The sequence below is a fragment of the Stegodyphus dumicola genome, chromosome 8 (genome assembly GCF_044657685.1).
Source record: "Stegodyphus dumicola isolate Sdum_Otavi_A_Nest chromosome 8, ASM4465768v1".
Classification (NCBI taxonomy): Eukaryota; Metazoa; Arthropoda; class Arachnida; order Araneae; family Eresidae; genus Stegodyphus; species Stegodyphus dumicola.
In genome coordinates this window covers 190,665,648-190,681,617 of record NC_140775.1, presented here as the reverse complement: position 1 = coordinate 190,681,617, position 15,970 = coordinate 190,665,648, and the positions used below count along the sequence as shown (strand labels likewise).

Here is a 15,970-nt window from a genome sequence, read left to right as displayed (position 1 = left end):
CAGGTCACGGTTTGGCTCCCCCATTATAATGCGTGCCGAATAAAGCCTCCTGAAGATCTTTAGGGGGGGGGGTTAGCCAAAGGTCCCCGCGATTGGGACCAAACAACGTAATCGAGGACTTCGTCTAAATGGACTAATCACCCTCACACCTTGACATTCGGAACTGAGTTTGGTCAATCGCTTGGACAAAGTCCCTGCTTAAACTCCAGAATTTTCAAGTAAAAAAAAATTGCACGAGTTATTTAGTAAATACTGTTTTGTCTACAGAAGAACAACTGAAGCAATGAAAAAAATTTCTGGACTATCAAGAAACGGATTTTGTTAACAAAAAAAAAACATCGCGACACGTGCATCTTTAGCTTTTGTTCCTATTAAAATAAGAATTTCTAATGGAATATTCTTTTCCAAATAATGGAATATTCTTTTCCAATTTTTCATTTAATTTTCGCTTTCATGATGCTTATGCAATATAGAATCAAATTGTCTAAGTATTTAAAATTAATGAAAAATTTTCAGTGCCTCCTACAAATAATATACTGGTGGTTTTACTAGTTCTAATATACTAGTTCATTATATGTCCCATACGGGACAGTTACCATTAGCTAAAGTAATTTTGCTTCTCTTTGAATTTTAAGAATTGCGTTTCCTTTCTTTTTAACTAGAATGCTTTACCTACAAATGCATAAATAAATTAGTATTAAAATTTTATCTTAAGAATGTTCGACCCTTATAATGAATTAAACATTTAAAATAAAATTAAGTATGAAATAAAGAAGGCCACTCATACCTAAGTTTTACAATCAGTTTATTGAAAAAAAACCAATAGACCCCCTTGAAATGGAAAAAAAAAAAAAAAAAAAAAAAACTTTTACATTTGACTGACTTTTACATTTTTATTCACTAGATGGTGAACTGTTTGAAGAATCCTCATTTCTCACTCTGGCAATCATATCCCGCAGGTGCGGATCAGCCAGAATACGTCTTCGAAACTTGTTTACTATTTTTGATGGTAAATTCTGCATTACTGGTCTCACAGGACTAAAGAAAATTAGTAATAAACTTTATTTTAAATAGTTAACATTTTAAAAATAAATGAAAGTTAAAAAAAAAGTCTGAAAGTTTTCAGATTTTATATTATAAGGTTTTTCTCACGCCTTCTTAGCAAGCCTTCGTGGTGTAGTGGTCAGCAAACTCAGTGCGTAATTGAGAGGTCCGTGGTTCAATTCCCGGCAAAGGCGTTGCTAATTTTTCAGTCTCTCTTCCTGCTTCCAATAATACCTAATGTCTACAATATTACGTCCCAAGGCGCTCTTTGTAACGTTTCGCGTGTAACCTTTATTTACTAAATGTCATGTTCTTCGCATTTAAACCATAAAATTAAATTCAACTGCAAGATCGCAAAATTATTTTTTAAATGAGCATAATTTTGAATTTCCGATACACAGTCTCTCGTGCTGGAGATAAAAGTGCTTTTTGTTTTTCGTACAGTGGTACCATTGCTTGCTTTGAAATCGTTGAATTTGTTATTCACAAATTCGTTCAAAGTTTACAAAATATGAAATAGATGATAAATTCCAAATTCCGAATTTGGGCTTGCGGATGCCCATAATAGGGTGGAAGTTTACGTTATTCAAAATTCGACAGCTCTAGGTACCGTTGTTTCATCACAATGCGAAAAACATACATACATTTATGCAATTCTTCATTCTTTAATTTCTTTAAATATAATACAGGGCGATAAAATTTGGTGGCAACAATTTGAAAAATGATACGCCGTTTATAGTGATTCAATGCAAAATGCCAAAACGAAATTAATAGCCCTTCTGGGCTAACGCCCTTTGGGCTAAAAATGTACTAATCGAAAATTTCACAAAATTTTCAGGATACAGTAATCAAAGTAAAATGTTAAAAGTGTACTAAAATATTCGTTCAATATAATTAAGGATTTTTGTGATTTACGATATAAACTTGCAACTGAGGAATGTAAGTTGACACCTGATCCATAGTTGTCGGAAACTATGAGATTAATCAGATTTTATTCTCATTCCTTGAGAGACGTTTATTCTAATTCATGTGGTTTCTCTCTTAAAAAATGGAGAAAAGAACAAGGGTTTAACGAAAGGATATGGTTTCTAACTGATCGTAAACAATGTTGCACATATGCGTGGCTTATGTGCAACATTATTATGTTATTAAGAAGAGATTGAAGTCCACCAGCATCCGAGCGGAAAAAGCCGAAGACTGATAGTTCGGTCCTAGCGAACGGGCTGGCTGCTAGAACGTTTTCGTGGTTTCCCTCTTGTGTTATAAGGTATACGTCTCCCACTTCCCGAGCGTGCGTTCGTGGTGTAACGGTAGCACGCTGGGTCAATATTCCAGAGTTCCGTGGTTCGATTCCCGGCGAAGGCGGTTGCATATTTTTCATCTTTTATGCTTCCAATTATCCTAATGACTCTACAGTGTGAAGTGTATACAAGCCAGTTTCCCCTAAAGTGCTCTACGGGGCATCCCCTCCTTTCCGTGTAATGCCTAATAGCGCAAAACATAATAAATAAATTAAATTAGAAAAAGAGAAGAGATCGGGATTTTCTTTCTCTCACCTACAGAACAGCTGGTCCCAGTTGCGGAATTGTTTCCGAGAATTATAAGCGACCAGCAGCCCTTCTCCTTAGGCTATACATATTCGATTGGATTAATGTTTGGGAAACATGGTGACCAATTAATTAGTTCAGGGGATTCCTTCCTTCTAAGTCGTCCACTAGCTAAGCACGATGCTGCCTGGCGTTACTATGGATGAGAATGAATTTATCATCAATTTCTGCAGCATAAGAGATGATAAAATATCTGAAGATCTTATTCTGTATCGCTGTGCCAGGAGTGATCTATTGAATTTTAACGAAAGTTCCCAGCCAACGCAAATATTGTCAGTTCGCGTTTGCGTGTTTAATCATATTTTATGAAACGATTTTTGGCATTTGAAAGAAAGAGACTTGCTTTAGAACCCTGTGGTGCGAAATTCGCAAAAAAAAAATTGTTTACAAGGCTCTCTGAAATTGAGCTATCGAGATACCGGATTAGAACCATCATTTACTTCCAGTTCTGTTGTAAAAACTCAGCTACAGAATGTCACCAAATCATGTGTATAGCTTTAGGTACTAATGTTGTATCATATGACACCATGAAGGTTTGGTACCGAAAGTTCAGAAACAAGGAATATTACATTCAAGGAGATAGGCGCTCTGGCAGGCTTTCTGATGTTGACGAAGCCCGCCTGCGAGAAGTTGTGGAAGAAAAACATATGCAACCACATCCAGAGCTTGCTAAGGAGTTAGTTGTTAGTGCCATGTCCATTAGTCACCCTATGCATCACATAAACTTGATTTACAAGTTCAAGCGCTGGTTGCCGCATGAGCTGACTCAAGGAAATAAGGACAGACGTGTTTGGGTTTGCACTAATCTGATCGAATATCAATGCAAGGACAAAATTTTGGACCTTTGATGAAAAGTGGATTTATTTTAACAATACAGGCCAAAAAGGGGGGTGGTCTGCGGCCGGTGAGCCCCTCAACAGCGTCACAAAGCGCAGTTTGACTGACAAAAAGATCATGCTTTGTATTTGGTGAAATTGCCATGGTATTATCCACAAAGAATATATGTAGAAAGGTAAAATCCTCGACAGTAAGATATACAGCGAGATGGTAGTCCGTGTTGAGGCTGCTATCAAGAAAAAATGTCAAACTGAGTTCCAGTGCAAAAAGGTAATGCTCCATCAAGATAATACAAAATCACATGTGTCTGCATTCACTGGTTGGACTTCGTACGGACTCGAATGGAATCTTTTGCCACACCCACAATATAGCCCCGACATCGTCCCTTCGGACTTCTACCTTTTTTCACATCTGCAGTTATATCTTGCTGGTGCTATTTTCCATTCTGAACAGGATGTCTAAAATGTGGTTGATGTGCTTTTGGACTCTTCATCACCAAGTTTCTGGGTCGAAGGCTTTGAAAAACTACCAAAACGTTCTCAGGATATAAGGTATTTTCCCCACTTCCCTAGTGTGCCTTCGTGGTATAACGGTAGCACGCTGGGCCGGTATTCCAGAGGTCCGTGGTTCAATTCCCGTGAAGGCAGTTGTATATTTTTCATCTTTTCTGCTTCCAATTAACCTAATGACTCTACAAGGAAATCATAGATTTGGGTGGTGATTACTACCCCCACTGAAGGTACTGCTTTCATATTTTTTTTTAAACTTTATTAAGAACTTTTTTTTGGCGGAAAACGTTCGTTACAACCAGATATTTCTGATGATAAACAAAAAAATCCGGCCATGACTAAAGATACCTGCCCAGTCCAATATTTCATCTCTTCTAAACCAGACAAATTCGTTTCCAAATGCAGAATTATTCCAAGTGGGGCATTATATACCAAATGATAAACCACCTATTGTCGAGATGATAATTGTCTCATTTCATAGACTAAAAATGATACTTTGAAACCCTTCTAAGGCTTCCGGTAAGAGGGGTTGCGTTTTGCCAACATTCAGGACCTCCAGGCTATTGGATACTGTTAAGTAATCTTGGTGAGATGTTGTATTTATTGCTACAAAGTATTCCATGTATGCCATTTATTGTTTCTAATTTCCTCCTCCTAATGTCTTTTCTCTGATTATCGAAAATGCGTTATTTCCGATTTCATAGACAAAATTTTCATATTTCGAAGTTTGTAAAATACGATAATTTTCCTATCTAATCCCCTTTCTTTCACTTGGATTAAAAAACTGATGTGTACACCACATGACTTCCTTGTACAGAATATTAAATTATACGCATTTTTTTCTTGAATTTCATTTAAATTAATTGGATTGAATTAAATCTAGTTCGTCGACAGCGCATAACCCACAATAGAATAAATGCACTCTTTAAAATTCACTATATTTGTTTACTATAACGACACTCTGAATGCACAAAATTTATAACATTTGAAGAATTATCGTTGCCACATGTTATATTCAAATACTATAATAAAGCTAGAACGATGTATGAAAGACATTAAGAAAACAAAACAGAAAAGAAACAGTTTTTCACAGACGATTTAGTATTTCTTATTCAATTAATTCAGTTCTCACTTCACGACAAGGAAAAAATACATAAAAACTCAAAATATCTGCATTAAAAATTACGAAGTAAATCTTAAACACTTATTTCCTCCAAAAAATTCCAGAAAGTATTAAGCACGATTTAATTCGCAATAATAAATGAAGGAGTTATCTTTGTTGTTGCGAAGCTTAGTCTCTCTAGATTGGCAACAAATCTACAATTCTGCTGCTTCAAATGTAAACAAATATGTCCGCCATGTTATTTAAAACTTAACCGCACTTACACAGCTTTTAAATTGTTGATAATTGTACAAATATTGCTTCCAGAATTACGAAAGGCGTAAAAAACCTTAACCGGAAGATAAAAACAATATAATTCAATCATTTTTAAAGCAAAAAATGTACAATTTACAAACATATAAGAGTAAAGAAACTGAGATCACTGAGCCGGGTAACAGAGTGGATATATATATAAATATATTTATATATGTTTGGTGCGCCCGATTGCAACCAAAATACGAGGTGCACATCTACATGTTATAGCAGTCCTATATACAAAATTGCAACGTTCTGAGGCTACTCGTTTTTGAGTTATGCGAGAGACGTACGTACGCACGTACATACGTTAGTACAGACGCCACGAAAAATTCTCTTCAGAATTGATTTTAAAGCAGTTTTATAATTTTTTTGGAGTAAAATATTCTTTTATTCTGTTCTTACGTACAGATATCACGCAAAAACATCGTTAAATTGCATTCGATAGCGGCCAAAATGGATATTTTCGTTGAAATATGTTGCCTGAAACTTTTTGCGATTACAATACTTCCTTTTTACTTCGTACAAGGAAGTAATAAACGAATGAATAGTATGGTTATTTTTTTTAGAACTCATAATAATCGCTACGGTTTTAAACAGAGTATTTAATTTAAAAGACTGATCTGTTTACAGAAATAATTTAAATTTCTATCAACGGATCTAACGCATCATTTTGAACTCATTCATCGATCACTTCATTTTGTACTAAATATTAATTTCATAAAAAAATCTGATTTGGATACCACATAATTTTCTTGTGCAGCCCATTAAATTATACACATTATTTTCTGCATTTCATTTAAATTTATTTCCTCGAATTATTTTAACTTCATCAACCGATTCCTTGAGGAAAGTTAAAAATGATATCAAAAATTGAAAATTTTGAAATTAAATATCCGGTCGATGTTTGCCGTGCTGGAGTCAAAATTCTCTGTCTGGTTTTATTTTTCATAACTTTTCCAAATATATAAGTATAGTAAACAGTATAAGGTATTTCTCCCACTTCCCTAGCGTGCCTTCGTGGTGTAACAGTAGCACGCTCAGCCTGTATTCCAGAGGTCCGTGGTTCGATTCCCGGCGAAGGCGGTTGCATATTTTCATCTTTTCTGCTTCCAATTAACCTAATGACTCTACAACAGGAGGGCCTTGTCAAAAGTTAAATTTCATTATTTAGCCAAAATTATTATTATTTTTTTAATTTCAGAATACCAAAACATGAATATTTTCGTCATTTAAAACCGTTTTGTAATTTCAAATATATTGTTGCGTGCGTACGGGTTCGTAATAGATTGAATTCACAAGTCCTATAATAAGTTAATAAAATTTATTCTTATCAAAAGAAATATATCAGAACTCTGGAATTTTCCTCAGAAATATTCGTATAGTTGTTCACAGTATCCCACAGTATAATCAGTAGTTATACTTCAAACTACTAAGAACATTAAACACAAAGCAATGCAAAATGCATCTAAAGAGAAAGTTAATCCGATCTCACGCTGAACCTACAGGAATAGCAACAAAAGCAAGTAATTTACTGATAAACAACTGAGAGCAGATGCTCTCTCTCCGGCCTTAAAATTTTTTAGCCGAGATACTTCTAACACTTCATTCCAGAAATTACTCGAAAGCAATGTGAAGGCAGAATTACGGTTATAGCTAACATAGTGGTAAATTGCATTTATTCAGTTTCAATACATATTATGGTGATACAGGAACTGGACAAAAATGTCCCCAAATGGTCGGCAAATTTGGCGACTTTTGGCTATTTCTCGCCAAATTACCGAGATATTCTTTCATTCAACGTTACATGCGCTTGCCCCTGTATTGCTTACTTTTCTAACATATCTTTCTCTTAAAATTTGTTTCGCGTTACAATACATAGAAAAATACAACAATTTCATATAAAACGGTACTAAAACCAGCTATCTATGTACAAAATCCGTAACGATATGATTACGACCAATGATTGCGAAAGTAAGAGACTTCTATGTCGGGGAAGAGGGTTATATATAAATATATAAACGTTTGATGCTGCCGATAGCTATAAAAAGGGAGATGCACAACTAGATTTTATAGCAATCCCATATACAAATTTTAATATTCTACGGATAATCGTTTTTGAGTTACGCGAGATACATACATTCATACGAACGTACGTACGTACAGACGTTACGAAAAAAATCGTTTTTTAATCCGTTTCAAATCCATTTTGCAACTCGATTTATAAAAAAGAGTACGCGTACTCAGGAACGTTATATTTCGTTGAAATATGATACCCGAAATTTTTTGCAATTGCAATACTTCCTTTTCTTCGTACAAGGAAGTGAAAATTGAGAATTTCAGGGTGGAAGATCTTCCTTGTCAATAAGACGAAACTCTCATAGTTATAGGATCTTTTTCTAGAACAAGATGATTCCTGATTCTTATCCACACTACCTCATTTCAAGGGTAAGAAATCAACTAGTTCTTGAATATCACTGACGGTAACTAGTGCTGGATAACTACAATTTAACAGTCAGATATTAACGCATAATATTCGTTGAAATACCTATCAGAAACGAAAAAATAGAAGTTCCTCATTTGCAAACAGAAAGTATGTATTTGACATCAGAATATGTATATATATATATATATATATATAAGAAATTTAGAACTAATTTTTCACAAAAACCAAAAATTGAAATTCATAATTAATAAATTTTAAATAATCCTATAAGTACAACAAAAAATTAAACATTTTTTTAATTGGTTTTATTACATTATGGCAAAGCACTCGAGGGCTATCTGCCTTAAGGGAGGGATGCCTTCGTGGAGGACTTTCTAAGGGAAACTGGCTCGTATACAAGTTACACATGGGGAAAACCACGAAAACGCCCATCCAGCCAGCCTGTTCGCGGGATTCGAACCTCTGACAGAACTACCAGTGTTCAGCGACTTTACTGCTCAGCCGCTGGTGGGCTAAACATTTTTTAAAACCAAAACTTTTAAGGTCATGAAAATTAGTTCTAAATTTCTTACTTTATGTCTTTATTGATAATTTTTCAGCCGCGCGAAAATGCTAGGCATGTTATACCATAAATTTTAACACCGCAAAAAGAGAACACGAAATCTTACCAGTCACGCATCAGAATATCCATTCGCTTAATGATGTCACAGATAGTAAATCTTTCTTTCAGAGTTTCGTAATAAATATGGTTTAAATCATGAAGCTGGATTTTTAAAAGGAGAAAGAAAAAGTTAATATTTTTTATATAAAGTACAGTAATTAGATGATTAAACGAAAATTTGTGAATCATGTCATTAAACTAAAAGTACAACGTCACAAGAACTGTAACAATAAATAACTATAACAACAAATTTGTTAAAAGTCCGGAGAAATGTTAAAATATTCCGTTCATGAAAGATACTGATTGGATTTATTGATTATGGCAAAACACACTAAGGGTATCTGACTCAGAAAGCATATCTTTATGAACTTTCTAAGGGATTAGTCCATATTCTGGTTAGATATCAGAAAAATATTTGCAATTAACTCATTCAGTTTCAGGGAATACAGAAGATGGAGCTATTAGTCTTTTATGACTTCATCTTCTCAGCAATTTCTTGGTCCAAAGCATGAGTTATACTGTTTTCCAAAAGTTAAGGGGTGCTGGAAGCTAAAAATCTTCAAAAAATGGTGGTTTGGGATTTTTGCATTTCCAAATTCTCTGCACTTTAAGCTTTCTAAAATTTCAGTCTCTATGAGAATTAGACTGTAATTAAAAAAAGTTAATATTTTTATGTAATGTAAAGTAATAAATATGGTTTAAATCATGAAGCTGGATTTTTAAAAGGAGAAAAAAAAATTTAATGTAATGTAAAGTAATTAGATGATTAAACGAAAATTTATGAATCATGACATTAAACTAAAAGTATTAAAAAATCTAATATTGAGTGCTTTGATAAATGAGGATTTTTACATAAAAATGCGTTTTCCTCCAAACGCGATATTTTTATACTCGATGTAGCTTTTCTCAGGAACTACTGTTCACAGGTACGTAAATTTTTATAGCTTATGTTATGTTTTGTAATATTTACTGAAATTAACTTTTTGTAATAAACTTTAAAACAAAATGTGAGAAAAGTGCTAAAGTTTTTTGCCATGCCTAATACAATATTCTATAAATTACTCTAAAACTCAAAATTCTTCAAAAGCTCATTTCAGTATAATCGGATATATGTACTTTAATTGCACAAAAAATTCAAACGTGTATCTGCAGGAGATTTTGTGAAAAGGTACATCTAAAATTGCCAATTTAACATTGTCGGTATAGGGAGTTCTGACTATGATTTGATTTACTTTTTGATTATTTTACAAAGTTCATATGAAGATAAGCAATTATGTTACACACTTATATTTAAAAAAAAATCACAGTAATGAGATCCTTAAAGATGCTCAGAATCATGTTAAGATTTTCCATATTTTGTTATTTAAGTTCTATGGTAACATACAAAATTTATTCATAAAGTTTTGGGACCAGTGGATGGACAAAAATATGGAAACACCTTGTGAAATGCATGTTTGAAAAGAAAGATTGATTTTAATGAAATATGTAGGTGGCGCTGGCGCGTTTTTGACTACTGACGCCACCTATACAACTTCGTAAATGTGCTAAACAGTTCAGTTGTTGTCGGAGTACTGTTATGTGAGGTTGTCATTGCATTATGTCAGAGTTAACAGACTTCGAACGTGGGCAAATTGTTGGAGCACGTATGGTAGGTGCTTCCGTAAGCAAGGTAGCCGAGGTGTTTAGTGTTTCAAGAGGTACTGTATCGAAGATTTATTCCGCATATTTGAAAAGCGGAAAAACATCATCTGCTAAATCACAGCGCGGACGAAAGTGTGTCCCGAGTGATCGTGACAGACGATCATTAAGGGCAATTGTGACGAAAAATAAGAAGACCACAGCTGCAAAAGTTACTGCTGAAATGAATGTTGTGCTACCGAACCCTGTGAGTACCAAAACAATTAGAAGGGAGCTTCATAAACAGGGAATTGCTGGCCGTGCTGCAATTGAGAAGCCACTCATCAGTGATGCTAATGCCCGTAACAGGAAAAGGTGGTGTTTAAGTCATAAAGCCTGGACTATAGAGCAGTGGAAGCGAGTAATATGGTCTGACGAGTCTTCTTTCACATTGTTTCCCACTTCTGGCCGAGTTTACGTTTGGAGAACGCCATCTCAAGCCTATAATACAGACTGCTTGTTGCCAAGAGTGAAACATGGCGGGGGTTCTGTTATGGTTTGGGCAGCCATATCGTGGTTCTCTGCTAGCCCCATGATAACTGTGTCGGGGCACACGACTGCCAAGACTTATGTGAACATTTTGGCCGATCAAGTTCATCCCATGGTACAAACTTTGTTTCCCGATGGTGATGGTGTCTTCCAAGACGACAAAGCCCCTGTTCACACAGCTCACATTGTCCAGGACTGGTTTTCCGAGCACGAGGATGAGTTGTCCCATCTCCCCTGGCCACCACAGTCACCAGACCTGAATATTATCGAACCTTTGTGGTCTACATTGGAACGGACAGTGCGTTCTCGTTATCCACCGCCAACATCGTTATCTGAACTTGCCACCGTTTTGCAGGAAGAATGGTATAATATTCCCTTGGCAAACATACAGGAACTGTATTTATTCATTCCGAGAAGACTGCAAGCTGTTTTGGATGCCGACGGGTTTCCTACACCATATTAAGCAAAGAAACATGTTTTTTTTTTAAAGGTGTTTCCTTATTTTTGTCCAACCCATGTAGTTTCATTACAGAATATATTTTCAAGAATTTCATCAACGTATTTACAAAGTTCAGGTGCGTATTAAATAGGTATAAAATCTTACATTAATGAAGAAAATGTTTTTAATCTATTGAATGTACTGCTATTAAAAATATCTGATGTGCATAGCACACGACTTCTTTGTACAGCCTGTTCTATTAGGCATAATTTTTTGCTGCATTTCATTTAAGCTTTTATTTCTCCAAATTTCATTAGAGATGTATTTCTCATTAAACCCATTATTCAGGTTTCACTTCGACGCAAAGAAAAAATGCATAAAAATTCCAAACATCTTCATTAAAAATTGTAAAATACGTAAAAATCTAAAGCACCAAATAGAGTTAAAAACCTTTAAAAGAAATTTTTAAATTAAAATTAGAGTTTAAACTAATTAAAATTAAAAAGAAAGACAGATTTTTCTGTGCACAAAACTTTTGGACCCAATCGGCAAAAAGATACAGAACTTGCTGCAGAAACTGACTTAATTCACTATGCTAGTAAGTTTTAAATATAAACAAATGGCGGCGTCTTTAGGCTTAGTGGAACTTAAACAACTTTTAAATTGTTGATAATTATAAAAATATTGCATGCAGATTTACTAAAGGCATAAAAACCTTAACCAGAAAATAAGAATAACATAATTCAATCATTTTTTAAAGTAAAAAATGTACAACTTACAAACATATAGGAGTAAAGAAAGTGAGATTACTGAGCCGGCTAACAGAGTGGATATATATATGTTACGGTGAAACATCGAAATCTGGAGAATGTCGACTTTCACCGGTGAGTGTAAACATTCACATAGTCGCTTGGTGTATGTCCGAAATATTTTCCAAATATTCTTATTTCTGACTTACACCGGTGAATGTCGACAGTCACCATGTACTAATGGTGAATTTTGAACATATAAGAATATTATATTTTCTTCTCCGTAATTCAATCGCGAAAAAACGCACTTGAAACTTAAAATAAGAACTTAATAATATAAGAACTTAAAACACACAGTACATTCAAAATGAGAAAGGAAAATAACAGAAGTTAAAAACTTACTAAATTATGTGATTCAACTCTTATTTATTGCAACAACTTAAACTATTATGACACTTTGAATTGCACAAGAGGCCCTTGCTTTTACAGCTACATTTATTTGTGGAACACTTCCTTTTGCAATGACAGCATGTACATATACTCCTCTCTTTTCGACGTACACCAGAGCATATCTGTGATTGTCAACTTACACCGGTGAGGTTCCGAATGTAATGCAATATTCGTTATTTCATCGACGTATTTGGTGAATGTTGACATTCTCCGGTGAAAGTCGACATTCTCCAATTTCTGTCTTTCACGGTAACATATACACATACATTTATATATATTTGGTGCGGCCGATTGCAACCAAAATACGAGGTGCACATCTACATGTCATAGCGAAATGCTATATATATATATATATTTTTTGTAGTGGTCCTATATACAAAATTTCAACATTCTGAGGCTACTCGTTTTTGAGTTATGCGAGATACGTACGTACATATGTACATGTATGAACGTAGAGACGCCACGAAAAGTTCTCTTCAGAATTCATTTTAAGTCAGTTTTATAATTTTTTTGGAGGAAAAGAGTCCTTTATTCTGTCCTTACGTATAGATGTCATGCAAAAACACCGTTAAATTGCATTCGATAGCGGTCAAAATGAATATTTTCATTGAAATATAATACTTGAAATTTTGCGCGATTACAATACTTCCTTTTTACTTCGTACAAGGAAGTAAAAACAGCTGAATGGCTAAGACCGAAATTCCAAGACTGTCTTCATAGAATTAAATTGTGTTACATATGATGTTTATTACATTGCATGTAAAGTACTTCCTCCCACTTTTAGGAAAATAAATTTATCTTATATATATAATAAGTTTTATGTATTAACTTACGTCAATGACTGCAAATATGAGATCGAGTTCCTCCTTCATAGTCCACCAACGATCTGACTTCCCACGTTTTTCCTATAGATAAATACAGCAATGATTAAGCTATACAGCTTTGAAGGAAAAATATTCAGTTGAAGCATATTAATTTATTTTTACTGTTCTAGAATATTCATGGTTTAAAAAAAATGGCTGATCAGTTTTATAAACAGTTGTAATTTAAGTGACACTGTATAGACGTTAGGTAATTTGGAAGCAGGAAAGATGAAAAATATGCAACGCTATCGCCGGGAATCGAACCACGGACCTCTGGAATATGTGCCTAGCATGTAGACCACCACACCGCGAAGGCATGCCAAGAAGGGGAGAGAAATACCTTATATATTCCCCCCTTACGAGGTCAGATTGTTAGATGACATTATATAGACAAATATTGACTAAAAATGCTTCTGCTATATACATCGGTAGTGTGACAAAGTGAGAGTATAATATTTAAAAGAATAGAACTGACTTCCCACATTCTTTTGAACGAGGTCGGCTACCTTAAAGGGCGACTGAGGTTTTTAGGGGACCCAATCGCCAAATCCTGGGTGAGGAGAATCATTATCCACCCCTTTTTAGTTCGGGCGCCACTGTAAAGACATTAGGTAATTTGGAAGCAGGAAAGATGAAAAATATGCAACGCCTTCGCCGGGAATCGAAGCACGGAACTCTGGAATACGCGCCCAGACCACCATACTACGAAGGCATGCCAAGAAAATAGGAGAAATACCCTACATTCACCTACAATTAGTCCGTTCTTTTTAACGTACCTATTTCATTGAAACTTAAAATATGCCACGGGAAATACTTAAAAACGTATAAACAGACCACTTGGAATAAAAAACTGCAACAGAAAATGGAGTTCATTTTGCTACCACCAGGTGAGAATGCGCGTAATGAAAAAAAAATATATATTTAATCGCAGCATTTGTTTAATACGCATTCTATTTTTTTTTTTCAATAATCGCTTCTTTTTGCTATGTGCAAGACGCCGTAGATCACTAAGAGCACGATAGCTGGCGTCGCATCTCTCTGCTGCTGCAGGATGGCCCATATTCCCTCAAAACTGTGTCCAGCTATTTCCGTGAAGATGGACTGTACGTCAGACAACATACGGGCTTGTGTTCCTTTGTCCTCATCGCCCCCCCCCGGTTAGCTGTTAGATAACAGGTGTACATACGTACGTACGTACGTACATACATACGTACAGACGCCACGAAAAATTCTCTTCAGAATTCATTTTAAATCAGTTTTATAATTTTTTTGGGGGGATAAAAGAGTCTTTTATTCTGTTCTTACGTACAGATGTCACGCAAAAACATCGTTAAATTTCATTCGATAGCGGTCAAAAGGGATATTTTCGTTGAAATATGATATCCGAAGATTTTCGCGATTACAATACTTCCTTTACTTCGTACAAAGAAATGCTGGACAAAGACATTTCTGGACTCAGGATGAGAATTCCTAGATTAAGGTAAACTGAAATGAGCTTCAGATGAAAATTAATTTATTTGACATTTTGAGTCACCTTAAATACGACTCCCTTTTTACGTCAGCTCAAGTAATATTAAATTAAAGGATAGTAATGAAATTCACAACGAACAAACAGATTTTGCAATACTAAAAAGAGAAACAACATACTTTTGTGTAAGATGGCTCAATGGGTGGTGTTAGTGGGGTTTCCGTCTCATATTTTTTCATTTCCTCTTCTAATGGAATTTTAGTTTCTTTACATTTTAACCTTAATCTTTGAAACCTATCTGCTGTAATAAATGCCTCATCAAATCGTTCACGCATTCTCATCTCTTCTCGTAGCTTATCACGTGACTTCTGATATACACCATGTGGATATATCCGATATCCCATTTGTGACCCTACCCAAATTGGCTCCTCTTCTAGAGGTTTTAGAAGTACATCTATCATTTCCTTATTTCGTTCTTTTTGTTCCTGTTCTTCTCTTTTCTGTTCTTCTTCTAATACTCTATCAGGAGGAAGCAGAGAGTGTTGGGCGCATTTTAAACTTTCAGTTTTCTTTGCTTCAAGAACTGCCTCTCTAAGAGTTTTTCTCTCTTTGTTTGTGAAAGTCTCTACTTGTGGCGCAGAATACTTCTTCCTTGAACAAGCCTCTTCTTCGCAAAGTAACTCATCCTGTTTTCCTGGTAAAGAATCAAAAATTCCAAGTTGATTTCCATGGAATGCCATTCTTTTCCAACGTCCTATTGCAGGATCTGGTTCTTTAGATACAACTATAAAAATAAATATGAGAATATAAAAAATAATAGTTAAAAATTTTTCATTATGGCTTAGGATAAATACTTCAGTTAGGAACTAATACTTGAATGAGTAAATCTAAACAGATTGCCATTCGTCAAAATAAATTACTTTTAGGCTCAAGTGGTTTGTACTTGTTAAACATTTACTCAGTCGCCCAGAAATTAATTCCTATCCTTTTCCACCTTCAATTACTATCTACCCCCCCCCCAAATATAAGCGCAAAAATCCTTATAAGAATAATTCTTTACGAATGATTTTATTTTTAATAATATAGGAAATAAAATCTGAGGAACTATGAGTATATTTATAGGAAGATACATTTATTTGAAACTCTATTAAGTAGTACGATATACATTTATTTGAAACTCTATTAAGTAGTACGATATACATTTATTTTAAACTCTATTAAGTAGTACGATATACATTTATTTTAAAATCTATTAAGTAGTACGATATACATTTATTTTAAACTCTATAAAGTAGTACGATATACATTTATTGT

At 34.6% G+C, this 15,970-nt stretch overlaps 1 protein-coding gene across 1 annotated transcript in view; it reads right to left on the bottom strand.

Annotated features, from left to right (window-relative positions):
- Window positions 1-862: 862 nt before the first annotated feature.
- The window catches only part of LOC118184820 (uncharacterized), a 36,449-nt gene continuing 21,341 nt past the window's right edge, over window positions 863-15,970 (bottom strand). The window contains exons 6-9 of the mRNA XM_035354547.2: window positions 14,836-15,440; window positions 13,159-13,230; window positions 8,529-8,623; window positions 863-1,038 (exon numbers count right to left, since the gene is read on the bottom strand). Of these exons, the coding sequence (XP_035210438.2) occupies window positions 894-1,038; window positions 8,529-8,623; window positions 13,159-13,230; window positions 14,836-15,440 (917 nt within the window). The 3' untranslated portion in view covers window positions 863-893. The remainder of the gene's footprint in view (window positions 1,039-8,528; window positions 8,624-13,158; window positions 13,231-14,835; window positions 15,441-15,970) is intronic.